This window comes from Ciona robusta, chromosome 1, assembly GCF_009617815.1.
Source record: "Ciona robusta chromosome 1, ASM961781v2".
Classification (NCBI taxonomy): Eukaryota; Metazoa; Chordata; class Ascidiacea; order Phlebobranchia; family Cionidae; genus Ciona; species Ciona robusta.
In genome coordinates this window covers 10,082,111-10,104,728 of record NC_143235.1, presented here as the reverse complement: position 1 = coordinate 10,104,728, position 22,618 = coordinate 10,082,111, and the positions used below count along the sequence as shown (strand labels likewise).

Genomic DNA, 22,618 nt, shown 5'->3' with positions numbered 1-22,618 from the left:
GTACCTGGAAAATGATCTTCTGGTTAGGTGAAAAAAAACACAAATGCAAAAAAATGATAATGGTATAATCATAAGCACCAGGTTTTTTAATGAGAATTCAAATTCACCAAACACCATTATCACCAAATGAATAAAAACATCAAGAAACACAGTACAATACACATGTATTTATTTTGATTCGTAAAAAGAAAATAAAAATTATTGCTGTTTTTCTGGGGCCACATCTGACGCATCAATGACCCGATCATGGTTATGCTCCACAGACCAAAGATGAGGAAGATGTTGTGGATTCATCGTCGCAAGGAAGTGTTCTCTCCATCTTTTCTCAAAATCAATCAAGCCCTGAAAGGCAATTACAAGATTTGGCAAACTTGGAACAAAAGTATAAACTAAAGCATAAGAGATCATAGATGCCAAGTAAACCTTAGATTTCTGCAGTTTAATAAACATTACAAGCAAAATTCATTTTAGAAGTTGTTACAATAGCTATTTCCGCCTTCCTTTCATTTTCAACATAAAGTATGTAAATGTAACGCATGTCCAGACTTACATGCAAGCTGTTTTCACTTTGAATCGTATCAATCACCTTAAATCCATGTGGAATATATGCTTCGTTATGATACCTTTAAAGTAACATCATAGATATATAATGATACTATGATACATACAAATTGGTAAAAGTACCTTGTTTCAAGTATTGATGCTTCTTTGATAAGTTCCTCGGATAAGCTGGTGACTTGATAGTAGTCCTTCAGGACCTTTTCTAACTCACCTTTCCGTGGTTCTGGAATTCTATCTCTTGCATTATCCAGTGCTTTGCCTGTAAGCGAGAAGTAATCATCCTATTAACTAATGTTTTTTGGACCCCAATTTTGTGTCGATTTAAATTTCACCAAGCTAACATGAATTATACTACAAAGCGAAAAAATATTTTTGAAAAACCCTGCTTTTAAGTTGATAAATATGTGATTGTATGAACAACAGATCTTCAGAATGAACCTGCAGATCTCACAGATCTTCTTTCGGGATCTTCCAACATTTGAACTGCTTGTGCTGAGCCTAAAGGAGCTTTATATTCATCAGCAATTTGGTTTCGAAGAATGTTATCGTAATATCCAGCTCTCTGATGACAAGCTACACACAGTGGTACAATATCATGCGACACGTGGTCTTTTAATAACAAAGGAAAGTGTCTGAAACAATAATTTTTTGTTTATATTAACTTTTTTTGGTTTGTTAATTTTTAGCATTTGTCTTGCAAAAACGTTAAATAGTTATGAACTTATAGATAAAGTTAACATCTTTACGCGGATTTTCTTTGGAAATCCAATCGGCAAAAAAACCAATGAATTTGTATAAATTAAAACAAGTTTTTACCTTCTGTATTCATGAGGTACAACATTCTTCCTCACAATTGCACCATTAGATCCACAAACTACACAAACATTCTGCTTGTCATAAAGATAGTAATCTCTATCTGATGCTGGTCGACCAGCGGGTTCAAAACGTAGCCGAATTGTAAATGGTGTTTCCGTGACTATATCTAAAATATATCATAAACATTTAATAAATATAACAAAAAAAATTAACAAAAAACATTTTTTGTTTATAACTTAGAATATGAATATGACAGCCTTTAAAGTAACAAAGAGAAAACATTAGCAACAAAATGATGGCTCTTAAAACACGGTATTGATAAAAATAAATTTGGTGTGTCATTGCTCAAATGCTAAAAATGTCTGACCTGCTAATTCTTTTTCAATGTACCAATTTGCTTTTTTTCTATCACATGTTGCTAAAAGTTGTCCATCAGGAGCTTGTAGCTTGCAGTTATCATAAAGTGGTTGTTTTCTAAAAAAAGATTGTTAAAATCTAAAAAAGGATAAATTGTATTTACAATCAACCCTACCTTGTTGAGTACAACTTAAACGGTTTAAAGTTAAAATTGTTGCCAACATTTTGTGAATTGTTCTGTTTATGAGATTGGTTCCTCTGTTTGAACTTGCAATCCACTAATCCTTGGCAATAACTGGAAACAATTGACCACAATGTGTTGTTCACTGCATTATTTAATGCAGATGCCAAGTGAACGTTGCTTTCAAGTTTAGAACGTGCTATGACAGAAAACACCTTTGCAGCAATAAGAGCATCATTCGCAGCATAATCAATCTGAATTACGAAATAAAATAGTGGTTGAATGTAAGCGGGATTACTTTCACATATACAACATATTATATATTTACTACTTTATGTGTTACAATTTTAACAGTCACACAAAAAATATAATAAAGTGTGCATAACACCAAATCCACCATTGTATGACCTGTTCTTGTGATAAACTTGGAGCATCCCATGCGCTACACTGAATATGTTTTTGCTTGTTCATGGTCACCCCTAAATATGATTGCGCAAGACCTTTCAATCCCAGAGAGTTTCTTAAAAACAAAAATAAACATTTTTAAAATTACATCTTTTGACAATGTTATAAAACATTCATTTTTACTTAGTTTCTTTGGTCCTCACAGCCAAGCCTCGTAAATCAACACAACCAGACACAACTATTCCATAATCATGCAACAACTTATTTGCATCTTCCATTGGACCAACCCCAACCTACATGTAATACAGCAAGTTAAGATTGATATTTAAAATCGTATTTTATGTCTTTATTTTCAACAGTTAAATACTTATTTTAAAAGTCTTGAGGACATAGTTAAATATTTGTTAAAATATTCTTTGGTTGCTACCAAATGGAATGACAAAAAGAATGAAATCAGTGACCATCTCATCCTGATCTTAACAATAATGTTATATATATTGGTTGGGTTAAAAATAGTTAAGTTTAGTTACTCGGGGGTGTATGTTTGTGTTTAAATATTATCAAATGTGATATTTTTACAACCTTAATATAACTTGCATCACTTAGAATGCTTTGCAGACGAACAGGTAATGGACCGCGGTAGTGAGACAATCTTATTAATAAGCAAACACCAGATACAGTAGCAAGTTGAAGCAATGCAACTGGTTGAGGTTTTCCTGATTTAGATGTCCATTCACAATCAAAACCAATCACTTTGGCCTAAAACACAAAGTATTTGTTTATATTATCTTTTGCGATGAAAGTGTTATTTGAAACTTACATATTGTAATTCCTGCACAAAACGATCTAAAACTGTTTCAAGGTCTTCTGGGCAAGATAATAAAAATGTTGTACCATCTTGATCTTTGCTTGATATATTGTAAGGCCATAAATCACTTAGATTAATGACACTTTTCCTCGTTTGTTTTTTCTTGTAGGAATAACACAATATCGTTGTCCCTGCAGCCACGCAAGCGACGGCAATTCCACCAATGATAGTAATCTGTTTATGATTAAGCATTTTAGAGAAAACACGCGGTCTGTTACGCGATATAGACAGTTAAAAATCTAAAAAGCATCAGTGCAGCGCTCCACGTTCAATTTTTCTCTGTTGGGTATTCCCCTAAAATCTAGACAATAAAATTTTATAAAAAAAAACAATTCGTTTACCAATTTCCCGATTAAAATCAGAACAATTAAAACACTGTTTTTTGAAAATATTCTTAGATTGTTTTTAGTTTTTTTTTATCTAACTTAAAAGCATATTTCATGCATATAAGCTAAAGAACAGTAAAGAGTTTTCGTCAAATATACCTGGCCCACAATGCAATTCTATTAGTTCTTATTTCGGCCCTTAAATAATTTGTATATCTGAGAAAACGCTGACTTTTAAGAACTCGCAATGGGTAAGTGATATAAATGTAGCATTTGTTTATAGTGGCATACTGGCATGTTACAATTATCGACCTTTTTTCCTAGATAATTCAGACATTGTGGTAGTTGGTTCATGTAATATGGATCTCGTGACATACACTCCACGTTTACCTTTAAAAGGTGAATCCATTCACGGACATAGGTAATCAAGGTAACAATTAACACTATCAATTAACTTTGCAAATACAGCATGATAAACAGAAAACACATTCCATTGTCAAAAATCAAAACTTGATTAATTCAATTCCCCTCTTGATTAAGGTATGTCACTGGATTTGGTGGAAAAGGTGCAAACCAATGTGTGGCTGCTACAAAACTTGGTGCAAAAACTTCCATGGTTGCACGTGTCGGTGAGGACAGCCATGGGGAGCAATATATTGAGAATTTTAAAACTTTGAAAGTAAACACAGGTGTGCCAGACTGGAAAATATGTCGTGCGCGGAGGATTTATCCTCCGCGCAGAATTTTCAAAATTGGTTAAAAATCCGCGCAATTTTCGCGGTATTACTAGCAATCCGCACAAAAAATATCAATCCGCGCAAAAATATAATAAAGCGCGTAAAAATCGCTGCAAGACTTGATAACTTTTCCTGTTTGTAAATGCGCTTGGATAGAAACTAAACTAAACGGCTGAGGTTGAGAACTAGCTGTCTTTTTCTTACGTTCTCTCACGATTATGACGTATGTCTTTGAGTGTTTATGACTCTATCAGCCAACGTGCGTATGCCCACAGAAATAAAAAAGAGTAGAACGCGCATCTCCAATGTCGGTAAAGGAGAGAGGTAATACACTCTCTTTCTTTCGCGAGTCGTTCCCGCTTACTATTGTAGTCAATAAAATCCAGGGCGCTTTATGTAGTTTTTCTTTGTTTTTTGAAAAATAACTAATACAAGTATATATATATATTTCTAAAAAAAACGTTTGTTTGGACGTTTTAAAAAAAAAAAAAATGTTTAAATTTCATAAACAAGAGCTAAACTGTAAGCGTTAACCTACCGAATAACTAAATTGACCTAAAAAACTGGAATAGTTGTACCACTTGGCACTTACATATTAAAGGCTTGTGAATGTTAAACGAAAAACGCACCTGATTTTTCGGCGGGAATTCGTAGTACAAACTTGGCACTGCCTTTCCCAAAGTTGCGTATAAAATAAATGTAGTTTGCCAATTAAACAGAATAAGGCTGTAATAAACCACCTAAATATGTTCACTGTTGTAGTGCTGTATATTTACAATGTTTTTCTCAGCCAAGCAGCATGTTTATTACGAAATAGTGGGGATTCACACGTGGATTCATTGCATCCTAATAGCGATTGTTTGACCTGGCAATTAATTACGACATAATGGCAACTCACACGTTCATTATTTGCGTAATAATAGCAAATGTCCCCTTGATTATTTAGTCTGCAGGTGCTTAAAACAGGTTGGATTTCACGATGCGCCTAAGTAAAAATCGATTTGAAAAAATACTTTGTACATGCTTAAAGCAACACTTGTATTAAAAAAAGCTGGGAACCATTGTAATAAGGAAATAAGGAATACAGCATGAAATGACACGCTTCACTAACTTATGTGAATTAAAATAATGCTTATGACAATCCCTAAAAAATATTTGCGATCGTTTAGGTGGAACTTAAATTGGTGCTCGTGTACCACATGGGAGACCTTTGCGTACCACAGTTCGAGAACCACTGGTTTATAAGCATAATTATATCTCCTTCAGTATATTCCCCAGTTGGCCGACTGGTCACAAACACACGAAGACGTACGCAGGGATGCACAATATTCTAGGATATCTTAAAATACTTTATTTCGAATCTTTTGTATTTATAACAAAAAACAACCAAGCCGAAACGTATAGCAACCTTTGAAAAGACGCTGCAAAACGTTTTCTCTCGAAAGTCCCACAAACACAAGAATCTTTTTTTTCAAAATTATTAAATTTAAAAAAAATGTTAGTTTAGTTGAAGAGATGATGTATGATAGCGTTATTAAACAAAATAGCGAACGTACGAAAGCGTTACACTGTTACAGTAATGTGCATCACCAGACGTGTACGTCATAATCGTTGCGCAAGAGAACGTAAGAAAAAGGTTGTCAAGTCCTTTAACCTCAGCCGTTTAGTTTATACTGTATTTGTTTGGTTCGCTACTTTACTTGTAAATTAGGAGGTTAACAATTAAGTTTCAAGAATCAGACGATCCGCGCAAAAAAATCGCTCGTCCGCGCAAAATCCGCGCAATTTCGATCTCCAAAAAAAAATCCTCCGCGCAGTTTGCAAACTTTCCAATCTGGCAGGTGTGTATATTAATACTAATAATGTTACATATTATATTTATCAGTCGCTATAATAGACAGTGCAGGACATCCAAATAAATTGCTTAAATATGATTAAAGGGTTTAATTAATTAGAAGTCGTTATCAACACCCTGTGTGTTAAATATGGGCATTTTCATTAACTTGAAAAAAAATCAACACAAATGGAGGTTGACCACGGCTTAATAAAGCCTATATTTAATTAAACCCTTTATTCATATTTAAACTTTCTCACCTGAGCTAGTGGTGAATAAAAACTGTTAAAGTATTCCAATACCTAAAAAGGGTGTATTTTATTACTTTACAATCTGATACCAGCATCACAATTTTTTTGTCAGATCATGTTATAAAAACAAAGAATGAGACAACTGGGGTAGCGCCCATTACAGTTGCTGATGATGGAAGCAACTGTCTTGTGATTGTCCCCGGAGCAAATATGATCTTATCCTCAGATGACGTTGAACAAGCTTATAATTGTATAAAGAATTGCAAGGTATTCAAAACGACCTTTAGTTCGTGCAACGCACTACGATTATTTGCTGCTATTTAGGAGGTAAAAGTTAACAAAAGTTAGGTGCTGGTCTTTGTGTGCAGGCTGTTAAACTATCAGTAGTTAAAGAAACCACATGTGGAATATGAAAGACATATTTTTTACCGTAAGAGAAACCTACATATCCTAATAAGCTTCCATTATTTAGGTTTTGCTCTGTCAATTAGAAGTGCAACCATCCACTTCACTTCATGCTCTTAAATTAGCCAAATCACTTGGTATTACAACGATATTCACCCCTGCACCTGCCCCTGTGGCCAAACTTGACGAAAAGTTTTTTGAGTATGCTGATGTGATTTGTCCCAATGAAACAGAGGTGATGTAACTGTTATGTGACACTTTGTTGTACAAATGCAAAACTAGTTGGCAGAAGTACAAGGAAATTAAATCTATCCTGGGAGGCTTGGAAGTTGGAACATACTATTTTATAACACCCTTGTTATTGTAGGCTGAAGCCTTAACAGGAATCGCGGTGACTGACACTGAAAGTGGAAAAAAGGCAGCTCAAGTTCTGGTAAAAAAAGGTTGTGAAATAGGAATTGTCACCCTTGGCCAGAACGGTTGTGTTTTTGCTGAAAAATCTACAAATAAAGTTGTTCATGTTCCAGCCCCAGCAGTAAAGCCTGTTGATACAACAGTACGTAAAACTTTTTGCATTAAAACTGGTGGTGTAAGTGCGATGACAAAATGATTGGGGATAAATCATTAATATTTAATATCATGTACTATACTTTGGTGAAGCGAAAACACTAGTTTACGGCTCACGCTGGAATATTTAAACCAATTTTCCTCTGCAGGGTGCTGGAGATGCATTTACTGGAGCTCTTGCATTTTATCTTGCTCGGTTTCCTGAATTGCCAACCGAGGAAAAATTGCAGAGGTCGTGTCAAGTTGCAAGTTTCAGTGTTGGTCGGAATGGTACACAGACAAGTTACCCTTTTCATCACGAACTTCCCAAAAAATTAACTTCCGCATAGAGAACTGCTAAAACTTATTTCACAAATGAAAATTATTACAATCTTTTAGCAGTTTTTAATTCATAATGTGCAATTTAGTAGAAGTTTTGGGTTTTACTAGTCACAATCAATCTGTACAGTTTTAATCCCCTGATTGTAGGTGGTGATTAAAATTTGATTAGCAGTATACGTGTGTAGAGTTTGTTAATATAATGATTTTGGTGCATTTGCAGCATGATCCTACATGTTTGCAGCATGATCCTACACGAAATAAATTTTATTCATGTTGACGTAATTTTAACATAGCTATAAATATGATTAATGTGTTTTAAATAAAATTTATAAATGTTTGTGTGAATTGTGTCTCATTTTATTCAAAACAACATTAGACATTGACTGCACATGACCTGCTTAGTGCCTATAACGTATTTATCAGTACAAAAGTGCAAAGCCTTAATGAAAGGGCACGTATAAAAAGAATTAATTGAACATAAGAACTTATTAAGAAGGACTTAAGATTAGATATATTATACAAAAAAGTTTGTTGGTCGCATTTTAGTAAAAAAGTTTGCCATAATGAGCATCGTTGCCCCGGTAGTTTAGAATAATTCAAGAAATATTTAACCAAAACCAATGCTGGACGAATCTAAATCAAGAACACTATCGTGCCCATTAACTCTTCGTTGTTACAGATGCGAGCAAAGTCGAAACTTCAAAACTTCACAATATCGATATGTGTAAACCAAAGCAATAGAAATTGTATTTTTTTAACTCTTTCTATTGCTTTGGTGTAAACTTGTTGTGGTTACTCGAGTTACGGGGGGCGTATTGTACTGGGTACAAATGCAAAAGTATCAGTGCTAGTGAAGAATCAAGTAGGCAGAAAAGGTTTGGGTATTTAAAATATAGAAAGTAACCCACTGTTTTTTAGTATTTATACAAAACAGGCATTTCATGTATTTGTAAGTTTCCCTATTTGCTAAAGGATTTATGAGATCTGCTGTAAAATGCCGCTCAGTTTACTAAAAAAGAAAAAGAGGGGAAAGTTGCTTACTGTTCAAATATCAACTCTTGATGCAGAATTAAATTTCAGGTATGTAAACTTTTGTAAAGCACTTGATTACAATGATTGCGTATATTTGATTGGGTATAACATTTTGTTTTTGCAGTGTGGATTCATCTGCAAAAGCAAAGAATGTGTTTGATCTCATCTGTCACACTATTGGTTTACGCGAGACCTGGTATTTTGGATTAGCTTATACAGGAAAGAATGGAAGTCCGGTGTGGCTGAAACTTGACAAACGGGTAAATTGGATTGTCCAAGTATGCTGCTCTAAAACAAAACTTAATTCCCAAATTAGTTCAATTTTATTTTATCAAACTGTTTAGTTCAAATCTTTTTTTCCTTGGTCTCAGATTCTTGATCAAAATGTTCCACGTTCAAGTGAAGATGGATCAGTGGAGCTGAGGTTTCTCGCAAAGTTTTATCCTGAAGTCCTGGATGTTGAACTTATTCAAGAAGTTACCCGTCATCTTTTTTATCTTCAGGTATGATGTTATGTTCCTCGTAATCAAAATGTTTTTGGTGCTAGTGCATAAATCTCTTACAGTATATGTTCTACAAGGCCGCAGTGATTTCTTCATATAGATCAGGTTTTTTAATTAAAAATAAAAATACCTTTTTTATTGTGTTTTCAGTTTCAACAGCTTATATTATCAGAAGAGTTGACATGTTCACCAGAAGCAGCGATACTCCTTGCGTCTTTTGCAGTGCAAGCAAAGGTAAACAATATAATGATAAGTTTTATTAAGCCGGGAGTATATATATCAATATATGTACTTGGTAACTTGGCAATAGATTTATGTATTTATTTATGTATAGAATCTGACTATATCTTAAACAAATATATAACTTATATAAATCTTTTTAAACCTTTAAACTAGTCGCCACCTCTTAGGAATTTTAGTGGTGTATCTTAAAAGCTTCCCACAAATGTTTCTGTTTTTTAAATCTTTTTTTGAATTTTACAGTTTGGTGATTATGATGAGGAAATGCACAAACCTGGATTCTTGGCAAATGAAATTCTTCTGCCACAACAAGTACGTGACCAGTTTCAATCTGTAACTGGTGAAATGTGGGAGACTCAAATAACCTCATGGTATGTTTTACAAGGTTTACTATGTTTGGTTGTACCAAGCCATAATGTGCTATTGGTTTTACACTTGATTAATTTTATACAATGGTAGCCTATTGAACGCTATCATTATTCATTAATGGATATACACCTCTTTAAAGGTTTAAATTATAAAGTATATATAAGTATTATGTAGAAGTGCTTACAGTTTTGTACACTATATTTGTAAGTTATCCATGACCTTTTTAAATAGATTGTTGTTTTTGTTTTATCTTTATAGATTTACAACCTCTTATACTGTCATATATAGTTGAAAATAAATGCTGTTGGGAAACCTTTTTATCATTTTTAATTAATTTTGTTCAAAGGTATGCACAGCACCACGGACTTACAAGAGATGAAGCAGAACTTGAATATTTAAAAATTGTTCAAGAGTTTGAAATGAGTGGTGTGCAATACTTTAAAATAAAGGTAACAATATATTTGTTAAAGTTTATGCATGCTTTGTATAAATTGTACTGTTCATAAGACCATATTTAAGGATTAATTATATCGCAGGATGGAAATGGTGCTGATCTGTGGCTGGGAATTGATGCAAAATCTGTAAGCATGTATCCGTATAATGATCAACTACATCCAACTAAATCTTACCAATGGAGTGAATTAGCAGACATGTCGTATTATGGAAATAAATTTGTTATCAAACAAACTACAAGACCCAACAATAGTAAGTAATACCACAAATAATGTACTTTTTTTACAACTTTATTGATATAGTAATACAAGGCACTTGATATTACATTGGATTTTACATCTACAGCCAATACTATCGGTCGAAGGTTCAATTTAGGAGCCTCTACGTCAAACTTAAATGTCAATGCTCCTGAGGATATCGTGTTTCTGGTTGATGATCCAGAAGTAAATAAGCTTGTAAGTATTAAAGTGTTGTTGAAAATGGGGTCTTTTAAACGGGCATTTTTTGCAACATACGTAACTATCAGCATTTGCTCATACTTTATTTGAACTATAAACTGTTTAAGGGTAATGCATGTCACGTATTCCCCAACCTGAAGACGTAGAGGTATTACACATTTTTTTTTTAGATTTTGGATTTGTGCCGTGGAAATCATGATCTTTTTATGCAACGAAGAAGAGTGGATACCATGGAGATCCAACAGATGAAGGAGCAAGCAAGGGAAGAGAAAGCAAGAAAACAGGTGAGTCTGAATGGTCTTTGGTGTTTTTCTTATGTATTGCCTGTTATATAGAGGGAAATATCAATTTGTCTTTTACAACTGCTGTATTAATGTTGTAATTATGTAAGATAATGAAAAGTGGTGTCAAATTTAAATTAGTGATGTTGCTTAGATGGAGAGAACGAGGCTAACAAAAGAGAAAAACTTGCGTCTTCAAGTACAAAATGAGAAGAAAGAACTGGAAGAAAAACTTGCACAATTTCAGGAAGAAAATCGTTCTGCCGCTGACACATTAGTAAACATACTTATGCATAGCTAAAAATCTCAGTTTTTGCTACTTTTCCAACAGATTTTTTTTACATATATAAATTAAAATAATGCAAAAAAATGATGTTTAATTTCATTTTAGGTTTTTACAATTTTTTAATTCAACACAGAGACGCTCAGAGGAAACTGCTGAACTTCTTGGCGAGAAAGCCAAAGTTGCAGAAGAAGAGGCACAACTTCTACGAGCAAAACTTAACAAATCAGATCAAGAAATTCAATCCTTGAAACTGGAGATTGGAAAAGTAAGTTAACTAATAAAAATTACTCAAAACTAAACCTCTGGTGAATGTTTGAGTTGTTGTGTTTTATAATATATGTTGTACTTGTGTAGTTACAAGAGGCAAACCACCAGTTACCACAAAAGTTTCTGAAATACGAGCAGTATGTTTCCCAGTTAAATGAGCAAGCACAGGCAAGGTAGGAAGTGTTATCTTTTTTTTGTGTTTTAATAATATTACTGTTTAACATTTGTGTATAAAATTTAGGGCAGGTGAGCTCAAAAATGTCCGTGAAGAGCTTTATGCAACAAAAGCTGCTTTAAACGATGCAAACATTAAGTTAAATTTACTTGCAAATCAACATGTTGTAAGTAAATCTGTATTCATATATTTTAAGAGAAATAAAAAATTATTATAATGGTGTATTTACTGTATTATAATATCTTAATAGAAATATAAGAGTAAAAGGGTTTAAATCATTACTGGTAAGAGATAAAAAAATCTTTTACAAAATAAGAGATAAAAAAGTTTTCTATTTCAGCACCATTCCCCAAACACTTCAAACAGTGTTCCAATGAACATGGGCTTCCTGCCTATCAACAACCAAATCCACAGTCAAGTGATATCAATGCCAGGAATCAACTTAAACAACACTTCACAGTCCAACCATTCTCCTGCTGTATCCAATGCACAATACTATCATATGTATGCTGCCAGTAGTGGCTCTGCTCACTCTGTAAAAACTGATGGTAGTAATGTAACTGACCGCAATAGTAATGAGTTTACAAGTGCTCCTGGAAATTCCGACATGCAGCAGTTATCGCAAGAAATAGAAAAAGAAAGGTAATGTAGCTGTTACACCACAAGTGTACAATATATTTGTGGTGATTAAAAGATGCAATAAAACTAATAATAAAAATGAGACGTGGATACATGCAGTAAAACATTTTACAGAATGATGTAGACTTCATTTACTTATGTAATATATTGTTAAGCATATTTTATTTATTAAATAATTTAATAACTTGTTTTAAAAGAATGGAGTACCATGTTAAGAGTCGGAACATTGAACAACAGTTGTTCAACTTACGGTCAGAAATTGAAGTGCTTAAAGTGGATGAGAGCATGACCGGATTCGATCAGAAACAGGATTCAAACCAACCACATACACATGAAATTTCCACTTTCCAAGGTCACAAAGAGGTATTAAAACATCTGCTGCAGCAAAAAACAGAAATTTTATATATATGGGCATACACATATATTTAATAAAGTTTAATAACTTTTACATTAAAAATACAGTAGCTATTTTTTAGTATATTGTTACTGTACAAATATATTTAACTTATAACCATGTGATTAATATAATCCCAATTATAACTCTAAATATTTTTCACAGACACCTCAGTACTATGATGGTTTATAGCATTCTGTAGAAGCAGAAAAGGATTTTAAATTTACTTTCCACATGAATGACTTTACAAAAGTGCAACGTTGTAAGCATGGGTGCTTAGCTATAAGCCATGGAGCGTAGTGAATAAACCTTTGTGTAAACCCCAAACTGCAAAGCCTAACATTTTGTCTTTATTATGTGAACACTGTACGTATGTATATTATGTATTGGTGCTATTAATGTTTTTATTCTTTAGTATTTCTGTTTATGATTTTCTGTATGGTGGTGTTTGTAAATGTACTGTTTATGTGATGCTAGCATTTTCCACATTGTTTTTTTTTAATTTGAATTTCTTAACTCATTACACTTGTTTGTGTGTGCACTTGCTGCTTTTTACATCACATGCAACGAGTTATTTTTATCATTTGCCTTCCACATTAAAAACACCAACCTAAAAAACTTAACTTATGTGTTTGAGTTCTTATGTACGCTTGCGTTTGTGGTGTGGTTGCGCTGTGGAATTTCTGTTGAGCTTCATCAGCAAATACTTGTGCAGCAAAACTTATGATGCGTAAAATTCGCCTTCCCACTGTTGTATTGATGCCACTTAAGGTGAAACAGAGTAGGCAATACGACGATGGTGGCGGATGCAACTTACCAGGTAAATATGAACATTATATTAATTGCATTATAGTTTAAATGTTCATCCAAAATGTTGGTGCGCCATATTTGAGAAATCATTTGCGTTCACGCTTGGGTGAACAGCATGTTAATGTTTAGCAGCAACATCACGTACGCAGGTTTACCGAATGGTTTTAGCTGATTGTAATTACATGTAAACACGAGTTATAATAGCCGCTTGAAGCTAGTGCCAATGGAGTGGATATCAGAACTGGTATGGTTATAGCTTTTTTGTTGTGGTTTGGCATTTATAACACCCACCTCGTTGCAGTTTAATTACGCCTGTCCGTTGCAGTTGCATCGACTCATTCGACTGTAATACTGTTAGTGTGAGAATACTTGTACTTCGTGAAAAAATAGTACAAAATAAAGACATTCTGAGTACTGAATTATACAAAAATATTTATTTTTCAGACTTCTAGCTCAGTGTTCACTTTTGGCATTACTGCTGCAGTAATTGCAGTAACACTTGCCTACCTGAAGAAAAAGCGAGACGAAAATGCAGTAAAGAAAACTCTTCTTGATCCAGAAGTCAAGTATGCCTTGAAATTGATAGCAAAGGAAAGAATTACACATGATACCAGGTGAATTTTTCATATTTTTAGGCCATTGCACTAAAAATGTTAAATTATTATAAGCTGAAAACCTTAGAGTGAGGCCAAGAGTGATGTAACTACGTAGTGGGACATTTTAAAATTCCAAATCTACTGTAATTAGAGTAGATTCTCTGTAACTGTAAACTATCTACAAAAAATAGGTAACATATTTTCTTTTCAGAAAATTTGTGTTCGCTCTTCCAAGTGAAAATCACATTTTGGGACTGACAGTTGGCAAGCATATTTTTCTTTCAGCAAGAGTTGATGGCAAACTAGTTGTTCGACCTTATACCCCTGTCACATCTGATGATGACAAGGGTCATATGGACTTGGTTATAAAGGTATATATATAGTTAGTATCTAATAAAAATGTAATTCACCCCCACAAATATGGTTTGTTATTGTATATTCCTTTCCCTTATTTAAATCGGCGCTACAGTATTTACCATTTGGCAGGTGTATTTTAAAGATACCCACCCGAAATTTCCTGAAGGTGGAAAAATGTCCCAATACTTGGAAGCTTTACCCATTGGTGGCACTATTGATGTTCGTGGTCCCAATGGCTTGATTGAGTACAGGACAAAGAGTGTCTTTTCAGTGCGTTATGAGAAAAATGGATTTTCTTATGCCAAAAGAGCAAAAGAGGTGATCATTTACAAAACAATGACTGTTGTAAAAATGCATTTCTATTTGCATAAATATGCTCTTTTTAGGTTGCTATGATAGCTGGTGGAACTGGTATTACTCCGATGCTGCAAATTATTCGGCAATGCTTAAAGGACCCTTCAGACCATACCAAGCTCTCTCTACTTTATGCTAATCAAGTATTTACTTTAGTTCCAGATATGTGTTACATGTTATTTCGTATTTCAAACACACCACCAATCATGTCTAAACCTGTGTCATTTAGTTACTTAAATAAGTTTTTGAGTAGTAAACAGAATCATATCATTAATTAAAACATTTTTAAAAATACAGACAGAAGATGACATTCTTGTAAGGAAGGAATTAGAAGAATGTGCCAAAGCTGACCCAAATCATTTTAAACTGTGGTATACCTTGGACCGCCCACCAGCAGGTACCTTGTTTATTTTTGTTATCTATGACTGGATCAGTGGATTTTATCTAGAACTTCGTTTTATAGGCTCAATAATTATAAGTTTACTGTTGTTCTGGTAGATACTTTCAACACAGATTGCATCAACTTTATGGCTGTTTCTGTTTCAGTAACATATTACAATACAAATACATGCCTTATATTTGAAATAATTTGGTTTTACTTTAGACTGGAAATATTCTACTGGGTTTATCGATGAAGACATGATCCGTGATAACTTACCGGCTCCTGGGATTGATACCTTAGTGTTACTGTGTGGACCGCCACCTATGATTAAATTTGCTTGCTTACCAAACCTTGAAAAGGTTGGGCATCAATCTGGCCGAATCTGCACATTTTAATGGAAGATACACCTAATTCTTCTGCAATTCCCCAGTGCCAACTACATTCAATTGCAAATGTACAAGATAAAAACACTTATTCATGTTTAATTGATTTAACAAGTTTTAGCTTTTTGTGAATGATTAATTATGTAGCAGAGAAAATAAAATAACAGTTTATTGCACTTCTCCCAATACAAAGATAAAACATAACTGGCACAATCTAAATCACAATTGGTTAATATTGGTGTCTGGTAATATAAAAGACAAGGTGTATAGGTGCTCTTAGTTATCGGATACCAGATACAGTGGTATCAAAATGAAAATATTTGTAAAAATGCATAGAAAATGCAGTGGACGGCATAATGTACTACAAAAATTGAAGACATTTTTTCATGCATATTAAAATAATATAAAGCAATTTAGTATTATTGTCCCACTAAAACATCATTCATGTCAAATTTTCTTTCATTAGATTCCTCTAGCAAACTCCCCAATATGTGCAAAATATCTCCAGTCAATCCTAGCAATATAGAAACCCATAGTAAGAGAGTGTGTTCTACAGGATAAACATGCATTGAGGCAATCATGGTAATAACTTTGGCAAGCAACTGAATCATTTCAAGACGGGCATTTAAAAAGCCACCACTAAGAAAACTCCATTTACGTTTTACAGCCCAACCTAAAACACCACTAACAATTGACCCTATGTAAAATCTGAGTTTTCGAAGATGAGGAAATTCTCTTTGTACATCCCAATGATGACCTAGCAGCAGTGCAGTTGGAAACAAGAGTAAAAATCCGAACAAGTTGTTTAAATACTGTCTTTGCATTAGACTGAGACCAGAATTAGGCCACTGTGGACTGCTGTACCAAAATGACATTGTTTTATATGCACCTAAAGAAAGACTATACGCTATGATCCATAAAATGTTCACAGGTGAACTCATTTCTTTGATACCCCACAACGATAAAAGCAGTCCAGATATTTTCAAAGGTATACTAAGATGGGTCAGTCCAGATGGCAGATGATTGTCACAAAGCATTAAAATTGCATCGCTTAAGCCATGACTGAGCAGAAATACAGGAATAGGTAGAGTTGCTAGGGCTTTAGACCCAGAAAATATGCTAGCTGCATAAAGTATCATTGCTGGACTCCATGGTATGATTTCAGAAAGACTGATGTGCTTCAGTGGATTACCTATACAGAAAACATGTAGATGATTTTGTTAAGTTTCTTAATGTCCCTACAGTGTGATGAAAACCTCATTCACACAATATCAAACAACGTTTTTTACCTGATAATAGCTGTACTATCAGCAAAGAAACAAATGTCTGCCAGGCCTGAAATATTGTAGGATATTGGAATCCCAAAGAACTTAATACAAACTTGTTGCACAAGGTTGTACTCATGTACAAAAAACAGTACAGTGTATAATCGGACACGTTCGATTTCTGTCGGTTGATCATTTTCCGCTCGTTCCAAAACAGACTGATGTTAGTCTTACTTTCATACCTAGTCACTAACCAAGATGTTACATGTGTACAATATGGCGCTCGTCTGACTGCGATCACAACCAGCGCGGTTGAAAGAAGACACGTCTGGCAAACGGGCAAATTAAACCTGTGAAAACCAAAACTTGTACGTCATCACGATTTGCTGGCATCTCGCACAATAAATAAAATAAAACAAGAGAGCCGATAGATCTAATAAGCAGCCACGTGTAATACACAAAGTAATATGCCAGATAATGGCGCACTTCATAACAGGTCTGGACCGTATTTGAGAGAAGCCGTGGTAACTCTTTATAACGTTTTTGATAAGTTATTTGACGAATTATCGTATTAGATAGTGTTTGCTTATAATTTTACCAGGAAGTGGAGCTAATAAATTTGGTTTTGTCTCTATTTAGTTCTAAATTAGGCCACATAAAACCTCTTAGCGAAACTCTCCGAACTACAAATAAAGTACTATAAGACCTACGTCGTACACTTTGCAACATATGTTTAAAGTTAGGAAGACTGCTTAATTGCTTGTCGTAATTCCATTTTGTGAAAAACCTTTGAAACACGACGTTTACAAGTTGAAATATTAGTTTTCGATTAAAATTTAGCAGAACTGAATTGAGTATAATTAATAGTACCATAAGCAAGTACTACTCACAAACTGATTTTAGATCAGTTTAATGCGCATTTTTAATTAATTTACTAACGCTACTTCGTAGTGGGGTTGGGGAACTGAGACGCTTTGTCAGTTTTTACAATTTTCTTTTTACGAACCCCATTTAATAATAATCAGAAAAAAAAAACTATGTTACAGAAATATTCGACAGTATTATCATGACTTAATAAAACGCGCGACAAAGCCGATTACTGTTTATATAGTAGGGTGGGGGAAGATAGGACACTTTGTCAGACGAGACTTTTTTTAATTTTCTTTTTACGGACCCCCATTTAATGATAATCAGGAAAACAAGGTTACAGAATTATTCGACAGTATTATCACGACTTTATAAAACGCCCGTCAAAGCTGATTACTGTTTTTAAATATTAAAAAAATAAAATAGAAACAGTATACTTTGAACAGGAAAAAAATGCGAAATAGTAAGGTGCTATTTTTCAATGCTCGCTAAATTATATAAGCCGATGATTTTTTTTAGTTTGCGTGTGAGAACGATTAAACTAGTTTCATAGCTTCATAATACAACCTTGAATATTTCGTACAGTTTGATTTTGTCTCATAAAACTAGTTTTAGTTTTGTAACATAGAGATATAAGCATAAAGAAAACAGGCAGGGGTCAATATGACTTTAATTTGAGATAAAAAAACAACAAAAAATTATCGGTTTAACGTTATATATATGAGGTTTACATGGCAAAGAAGCTATAGCACAGCCTATTAAATTCGGTAGGTTATAACTACAAGTTGCAGAATACTGCTAATGTAAATATATTTCAATTTAGAGTCCCATCTTCCCCACATTGTATTTTTGTATGTTTTCATTACCAAACTTTAAAAGGTTTGCTTTTAATTTAGTAATTTATTTCCCAGGGGTTGTTCAACTATAAGATACTGATATAATAAAAAGATAATATTTTAAAAATGTATTCGAAATTTGGTCATTTGGACTTGGTGATAATTTATGAGAAGTAGCTTGTGCCAAAAACAGAGTAGTAATACCCAATTTGTAGCAAAAATAAAAACTTTATCAATAGATATTATTATTTTTGGTTATTACAAGTTCATATACATTTGTAGGATACAATATTTATCCATTGATGTTCGAACATTACATTACGTTCAATCAATACCCAATGATTTTAAACTGTCCCATCTTATCCTGTGCGTTTCGAATTTGTAAAATTTCACTTGTTGTGCGGATCGCTAAATAATTCCTCGTGTGTTTTATTATATTTTAACCGTCATCTATTTTGATTTTGGAAATATTTGGCAATATGTGCTTAAGTGTCCCATCTTCCCCCATTGTACTATAATATTAAAAAACTATGTTAAAAGTTTGTAGTTTGCGAGTATAAACGATTAAACTAGTTTTATAGGTTCATAAAAAAGGCTTAAATAAATTTCGTACAGTGTGAGTTTGTCTCATAAAACTAAGGACACATACGCCCTCAACAAATGGTAGCAGCGAAAAGCCTTAGTTGAACTCATTGCCTCCTGGTCAGAGGCAGGCGCGCTAACCAATTTTTAATAATATAATATTATTTAAAATTTTTCAATAAACAAGTGATGGTACTGTTTTAAACCAATTTTTTACTATAAATTTGTTTTTTTTTAAATAATTAATTAAATTTGTTTTTTTTACAATAATTAATTAAATTTAGATAGAATTGTTGTGTAAATTAATGTAAACCAATAATTTTAATGGTACTGTTTTAAACTTTTTTTTTTGTCTATTTCGGTTTGCAAATTTGAAAAAAATATTGTGTAAACTAATGTAAACCAATGTTTTAATAATATTTTTTTAGGAAACATTAGGTCACTAGCGTGTTACTTTTATCGAAAAAAAAACCAATTTAAAAAAAATCGTATTGTATTTGTTCCGACCTCCTGCACATGTACAGTGGCATCTCGGCGCGTGCGCAATAGCGTCCGGTACAAATGTATCAATCAAAACGAATATATCAGCACGACACCGGATTTTTCATATCATCATAGAAATTTTTCATAACAGTCTTAGATACACCGGATAGTCTAACTGCGGCCACTGTGTGTCCAACATTGAGAAAAAGCGGTGACTTTTGCAATGGGTTTAAACAAATCTAAAAAGTTTTGCTTGTCCTTTTTGGAACCCCTTTTATTTTTTTAGGCACAGAAACCCGTTGTTTTTTTCTTAACTTTCTAGCCTAATTTTTTTAAGTCTAAGTTTACCATTAATTTAAAACATGCGTTTTCCTGTATCCAAAGTTACTATGCCTATATACCTGCTGTGTTGTTTTGGACATAAATTGGCGTTCAATCTTACGTACGCCTAACAATGATTTTACATATATAGGCCTAACAAAGTCTACTTGGGGTTTCAATGACTTTAACATTTAATATTTACTGGACTACTGGACCCTTTGACCTGACGCGAACATCACCGACATTATCCAAAGCTTTTTGAAACGATGATACCACAGCCTATATCTCTGTATTTCTCACAATCTAATACTAATTTTATAACACAAAATCGAACTGTTTTTTAGCCTACATTTTTATTAAAATACGACACGATACTGGATTGGTGATTCATATTCTTGCAATTTTAATATGGTTTCATTTAAAATGAAAATGAGCATCTTTTTATTACGCATTTTGTCAAAAATTGAAAAAATATTTAATTCGTTTAAAATCGAATTCTGATATAAGGTCCACCTTTGCCGCGCTGTTTGTTGAACTGGAGAATCCTGTCGAACAATACAGCTAAACGTTTTTGTTTTAATATTAAATTGGTACCCGTAAAGAAGAAAAATATTCCATCTTTGTCGGTGTGGTGATGTATTCGTTTCGATTGATATATTTGACCGGGCGCTACTGCGCATGCGCCAACACACTACTGCGCATGCGCCGAGACGCTACTGCGCATGTGCCGAGACGATACTCTTTGGCGGTAGATAGCTAAAACATGTGGGCTGAGCCATATTTTTTTATACTTAACTCTTAGGCATATTCTGCTGTATATTTGTTTCTCAGGCCTATTCTATTAAACGTATTTATGTCTTAAGCGTAATACGACAGAAATGCCTAAGGACAAGGTTAGAATGCACAGCAAAATATGCCTGGAAGTCAAATACACAACAGACTATGCCTGAGAGGTAATTGTATTCAATGGAATATGCCTGAGAGATAAACATACAACAGAATATGCCTGAGAGTTCAACAAACAACAGAATATGTTTGACAGTTAAACATACAGCTGAATGAATATACCCGAGAGTCAAATCTATGGGGGCCCAACCTGGTCAAAATACAACACGAATAAATCGCAATTATGTAATAAGTTGTATTATTTTTATATCACAAGTTGTATTATTTTTGGATCTTAATCTCACATAAAATAATTTTACCCTACAACTTGAATTATTTTTACGCTACAACTTGAATTATTTTTACGCTACGACTTGAATTATTTTTACGTTACGACTTGAATTATTTTTACGCTACGACTTGAATTATTTTTACGCTACAACTTGAATTATTTTTACGCTACGACTTGAATTAATTTTACGTTACGACTTGAATTAATTTTACGTTACGACTTGAATTATTTTTACGTTACGACTTGAATTAATTTTACGTTATGACTTGAATTATTTTTACGTTACGACTTGAATTAATTTTACGTTACGACTTGAATTAATTTTACGTTACGACTTGAATTAATTTTACGTTACGACTTGAATTAATTTTACGTTACGACTTGAATTATTTTTACGTTACAACTTGAATTATTTTTACGCTACGACTTGAATTATTTTTACGCTACGACTTGAATTATTTTTATGTTACAACTTGAATTAATTTTACGCTGTGACTTGAATTAATTTTATATCCGGTAAAATCGCTCATGCGTTTCAAAACTCCATTGTCAGTCTATGACGTCATAGTAGCCGCTATTATGGATCACAATGCATACAATTTTAACATATCTGTGTGCTGTTTATTCGTCTAAACTCTAAATATTGCAATTTTTCAAGTACCGAACACTTTTCCGCGTAAAAATGGTTTTCTTTTATTGAACATTCCACCGATAAAAGAATAAAAAAACAAAAACTATCAAGTATACCAACCAAAAACATAAAGGAACATGTTCAAACTATAAAAACACAAACAAAAATGCATAACATTAAAATATGGTGCATAACATATATAGCTATAGCTGCAGTTTTGCTGGCAAATTGCCGTGATTTTACTTTTTGGCTCTCTAACGTAGCAAGTACACAGTATCTTTGTAAAAATTTACCTATCGAAGTAACTTCGAGGAAAACAATACTCAGCCACTATCTTTGGTCTCCTCCTTGAATTAATAAGCCACCCTTTTCGGCGTTCAGGGTCTATAGAAAATCTGAAACGCTAAGACATTTTCTGCTATAGTACTTAGCAGTTAAGAGCTGCATATCCACTCATACTGTATGATAAATGCAGTTTCTATTAAGATTCGTAGGCATGAGCATATACTATACTATATTATTAACTAATTACTAAGCTGATTGCTTATGCTAGTATTAATCACCATAATATTCGATATTATAAAACAAGATTTATATTGGAATCTCTATTTGGCCTTATCCTACTGTAAAATTAGTTGTGCATTAAAAACAACTGTATAGTTTACGCCCGGAGTTTCGAAACGCATGAGCGATTTTACCGGATATAAAATTAATTCAAGTCATAGCGTAAAAATAATTCAAGTTGTAACGTAAAAATAATTCAAGTCGTAACGTAAAAATAATTCAAGTCGTAGCGTAAAAATAATTCAAGTCGTAGCGTAAAATTAATTCAAGTCGTAACGTAAAAA

The 22,618-nt window shown here is 33.4% G+C and overlaps 5 protein-coding genes across 9 annotated transcripts; 3 read left to right on the top strand and 2 right to left on the bottom strand.

Moving 5' to 3' along the window:
- Positions 1-4: 4 nt before the first annotated feature.
- Positions 5-3,480, bottom strand: LOC149742968 (exonuclease 3'-5' domain-containing protein 2-like). 2 transcript variants are annotated; one of them, XM_089872876.1, is made up of 11 exons: positions 3,141-3,480; positions 2,903-3,079; positions 2,504-2,613; positions 2,324-2,435; positions 1,910-2,169; positions 1,745-1,851; positions 1,378-1,543; positions 1,000-1,193; positions 685-820; positions 551-623; positions 5-342 (listed from the first exon to the last, which is right to left on the bottom strand). In XM_089872876.1, exons 1-11 carry the CDS (start codon positions 3,378-3,380, stop codon positions 199-201), a joined length of 1,719 nt encoding a protein of 572 aa, XP_089729002.1. In that variant the 5' UTR covers positions 3,381-3,480; the 3' UTR covers positions 5-198. The 2 variants fall into 2 exon arrangements, with proteins under 2 accessions (XP_089729002.1, XP_089729011.1); XM_089872885.1 differs by lacking the exon at positions 551-623 and having other exon boundaries at positions 153-342.
- Positions 3,481-3,613: 133 nt separating this feature from the next.
- On the top strand, positions 3,614-7,974 carry LOC149742967 (ribokinase-like). Of its 2 annotated transcripts, none has more exons than XM_089873066.1 (7): positions 3,614-3,765; positions 3,839-3,935; positions 4,055-4,203; positions 6,449-6,603; positions 6,809-6,976; positions 7,109-7,297; positions 7,458-7,974. In XM_089873066.1, exons 1-7 carry the CDS (start codon positions 3,762-3,764, stop codon positions 7,635-7,637), a joined length of 942 nt encoding a protein of 313 aa, XP_089729192.1. In that variant the 5' UTR covers positions 3,614-3,761; the 3' UTR covers positions 7,638-7,974. The 2 variants fall into 2 exon arrangements, with proteins under 2 accessions (XP_089729192.1, XP_089729200.1); XM_089873074.1 differs by having other exon boundaries at positions 3,746-3,765; positions 3,839-3,944.
- A 399-nt stretch (positions 7,975-8,373) lies between these two features.
- On the top strand, positions 8,374-13,349 carry LOC149742966 (moesin/ezrin/radixin homolog 1-like). 2 transcript variants are annotated; one of them, XM_089872845.1, is made up of 17 exons: positions 8,374-8,504; positions 8,602-8,709; positions 8,786-8,921; positions 9,033-9,164; positions 9,315-9,398; positions 9,648-9,775; positions 10,120-10,222; positions 10,310-10,478; positions 10,572-10,681; positions 10,855-10,968; positions 11,120-11,242; positions 11,385-11,516; positions 11,606-11,691; positions 11,760-11,859; positions 12,034-12,335; positions 12,530-12,695; positions 12,892-13,349. In XM_089872845.1, the coding sequence occupies exons 2-17, from the start codon at positions 8,624-8,626 to the stop codon at positions 12,916-12,918; spliced, it is 1,998 nt and encodes a 665-aa protein (XP_089728971.1). In that variant the 5' UTR covers positions 8,374-8,504; positions 8,602-8,623; the 3' UTR covers positions 12,919-13,349. The 2 variants fall into 2 exon arrangements, with proteins under 2 accessions (XP_089728971.1, XP_089728977.1); XM_089872851.1 differs by lacking the exon at positions 8,374-8,504 and having other exon boundaries at positions 8,524-8,709; positions 12,530-12,684.
- A 38-nt stretch (positions 13,350-13,387) lies between these two features.
- On the top strand, positions 13,388-15,827 carry LOC149742965 (NADH-cytochrome b5 reductase 3-like). 2 transcript variants are annotated; one of them, XM_089873086.1, is made up of 7 exons: positions 13,388-13,546; positions 13,981-14,150; positions 14,344-14,503; positions 14,619-14,807; positions 14,876-14,986; positions 15,141-15,240; positions 15,448-15,827. In XM_089873086.1, exons 1-7 carry the CDS (start codon positions 13,523-13,525, stop codon positions 15,618-15,620), a joined length of 927 nt encoding a protein of 308 aa, XP_089729212.1. In that variant the 5' UTR covers positions 13,388-13,522; the 3' UTR covers positions 15,621-15,827. The 2 variants fall into 2 exon arrangements, with proteins under 2 accessions (XP_089729212.1, XP_089729219.1); XM_089873093.1 differs by lacking the exon at positions 13,388-13,546 and adding an exon at positions 13,619-13,780.
- LOC149742964 (UDP-N-acetylglucosamine transporter SLC35D4-like) lies at positions 15,760-17,280 on the bottom strand. The gene is made up of 2 exons (XM_089873056.1): positions 16,898-17,280; positions 15,760-16,800 (listed from the first exon to the last, which is right to left on the bottom strand). The coding sequence occupies exons 1-2, from the start codon at positions 17,067-17,069 to the stop codon at positions 16,028-16,030; spliced, it is 945 nt and encodes a 314-aa protein (XP_089729182.1). The 5' UTR covers positions 17,070-17,280; the 3' UTR covers positions 15,760-16,027.
- Positions 17,281-22,618: the final 5,338 nt, after the last annotated feature.

Bases quoted from the DNA above. Each gene is read 5' to 3' on its own strand.
- LOC149742964 (XM_089873056.1), bottom strand. From the start codon at position 17,069: ATGATCAACCGACAGAAATCGAACGTGTCCGATTATACACTGTACTGT. The intron at 16,801-16,897 runs GTAAAAAACGTT...TTTTCTGTATAG, and splicing joins GATAGTACAGCTATTATCAG to GTAATCCACTGAAGCACATC.
- LOC149742966 (XM_089872845.1), top strand. From the start codon at position 8,624: ATGCCGCTCAGTTTACTAAAAAAGAAAAAGAGGGGAAAGTTGCTTACT. The intron at 10,223-10,309 runs GTAACAATATAT...ATTATATCGCAG, and splicing joins TGCAATACTTTAAAATAAAG to GATGGAAATGGTGCTGATCT. The intron at 12,696-12,891 runs GTATTAAAACAT...TATTTTTCACAG, and splicing joins CTTTCCAAGGTCACAAAGAG to ACACCTCAGTACTATGATGG.
- LOC149742967 (XM_089873066.1), top strand. The intron at 6,604-6,808 runs GTATTCAAAACG...TCCATTATTTAG, and splicing joins ATTGTATAAAGAATTGCAAG to GTTTTGCTCTGTCAATTAGA. The intron at 6,977-7,108 runs GTGATGTAACTG...TTGTTATTGTAG, and splicing joins TTTGTCCCAATGAAACAGAG to GCTGAAGCCTTAACAGGAAT.
- LOC149742965 (XM_089873086.1), top strand. From the start codon at position 13,523: ATGGTGGCGGATGCAACTTACCAG. The intron at 14,808-14,875 runs GTGATCATTTAC...TGCTCTTTTTAG, and splicing joins ATGCCAAAAGAGCAAAAGAG to GTTGCTATGATAGCTGGTGG. The intron at 14,987-15,140 runs GTATTTACTTTA...TTAAAAATACAG, and splicing joins CTCTACTTTATGCTAATCAA to ACAGAAGATGACATTCTTGT.
- LOC149742968 (XM_089872876.1), bottom strand. From the start codon at position 3,380: ATGCTTAATCATAAACAGATTACTATCATTGGTGGAATTGCCGTCGCT. The intron at 1,544-1,744 runs GTCAGACATTTT...GATATATTTTAG, and splicing joins CATTGAAAAAGAATTAGCAG to ATATAGTCACGGAAACACCA. The intron at 821-999 runs GTTCATTCTGAA...TCTCGCTTACAG, and splicing joins AAGATCTGTGAGATCTGCAG to GCAAAGCACTGGATAATGCA.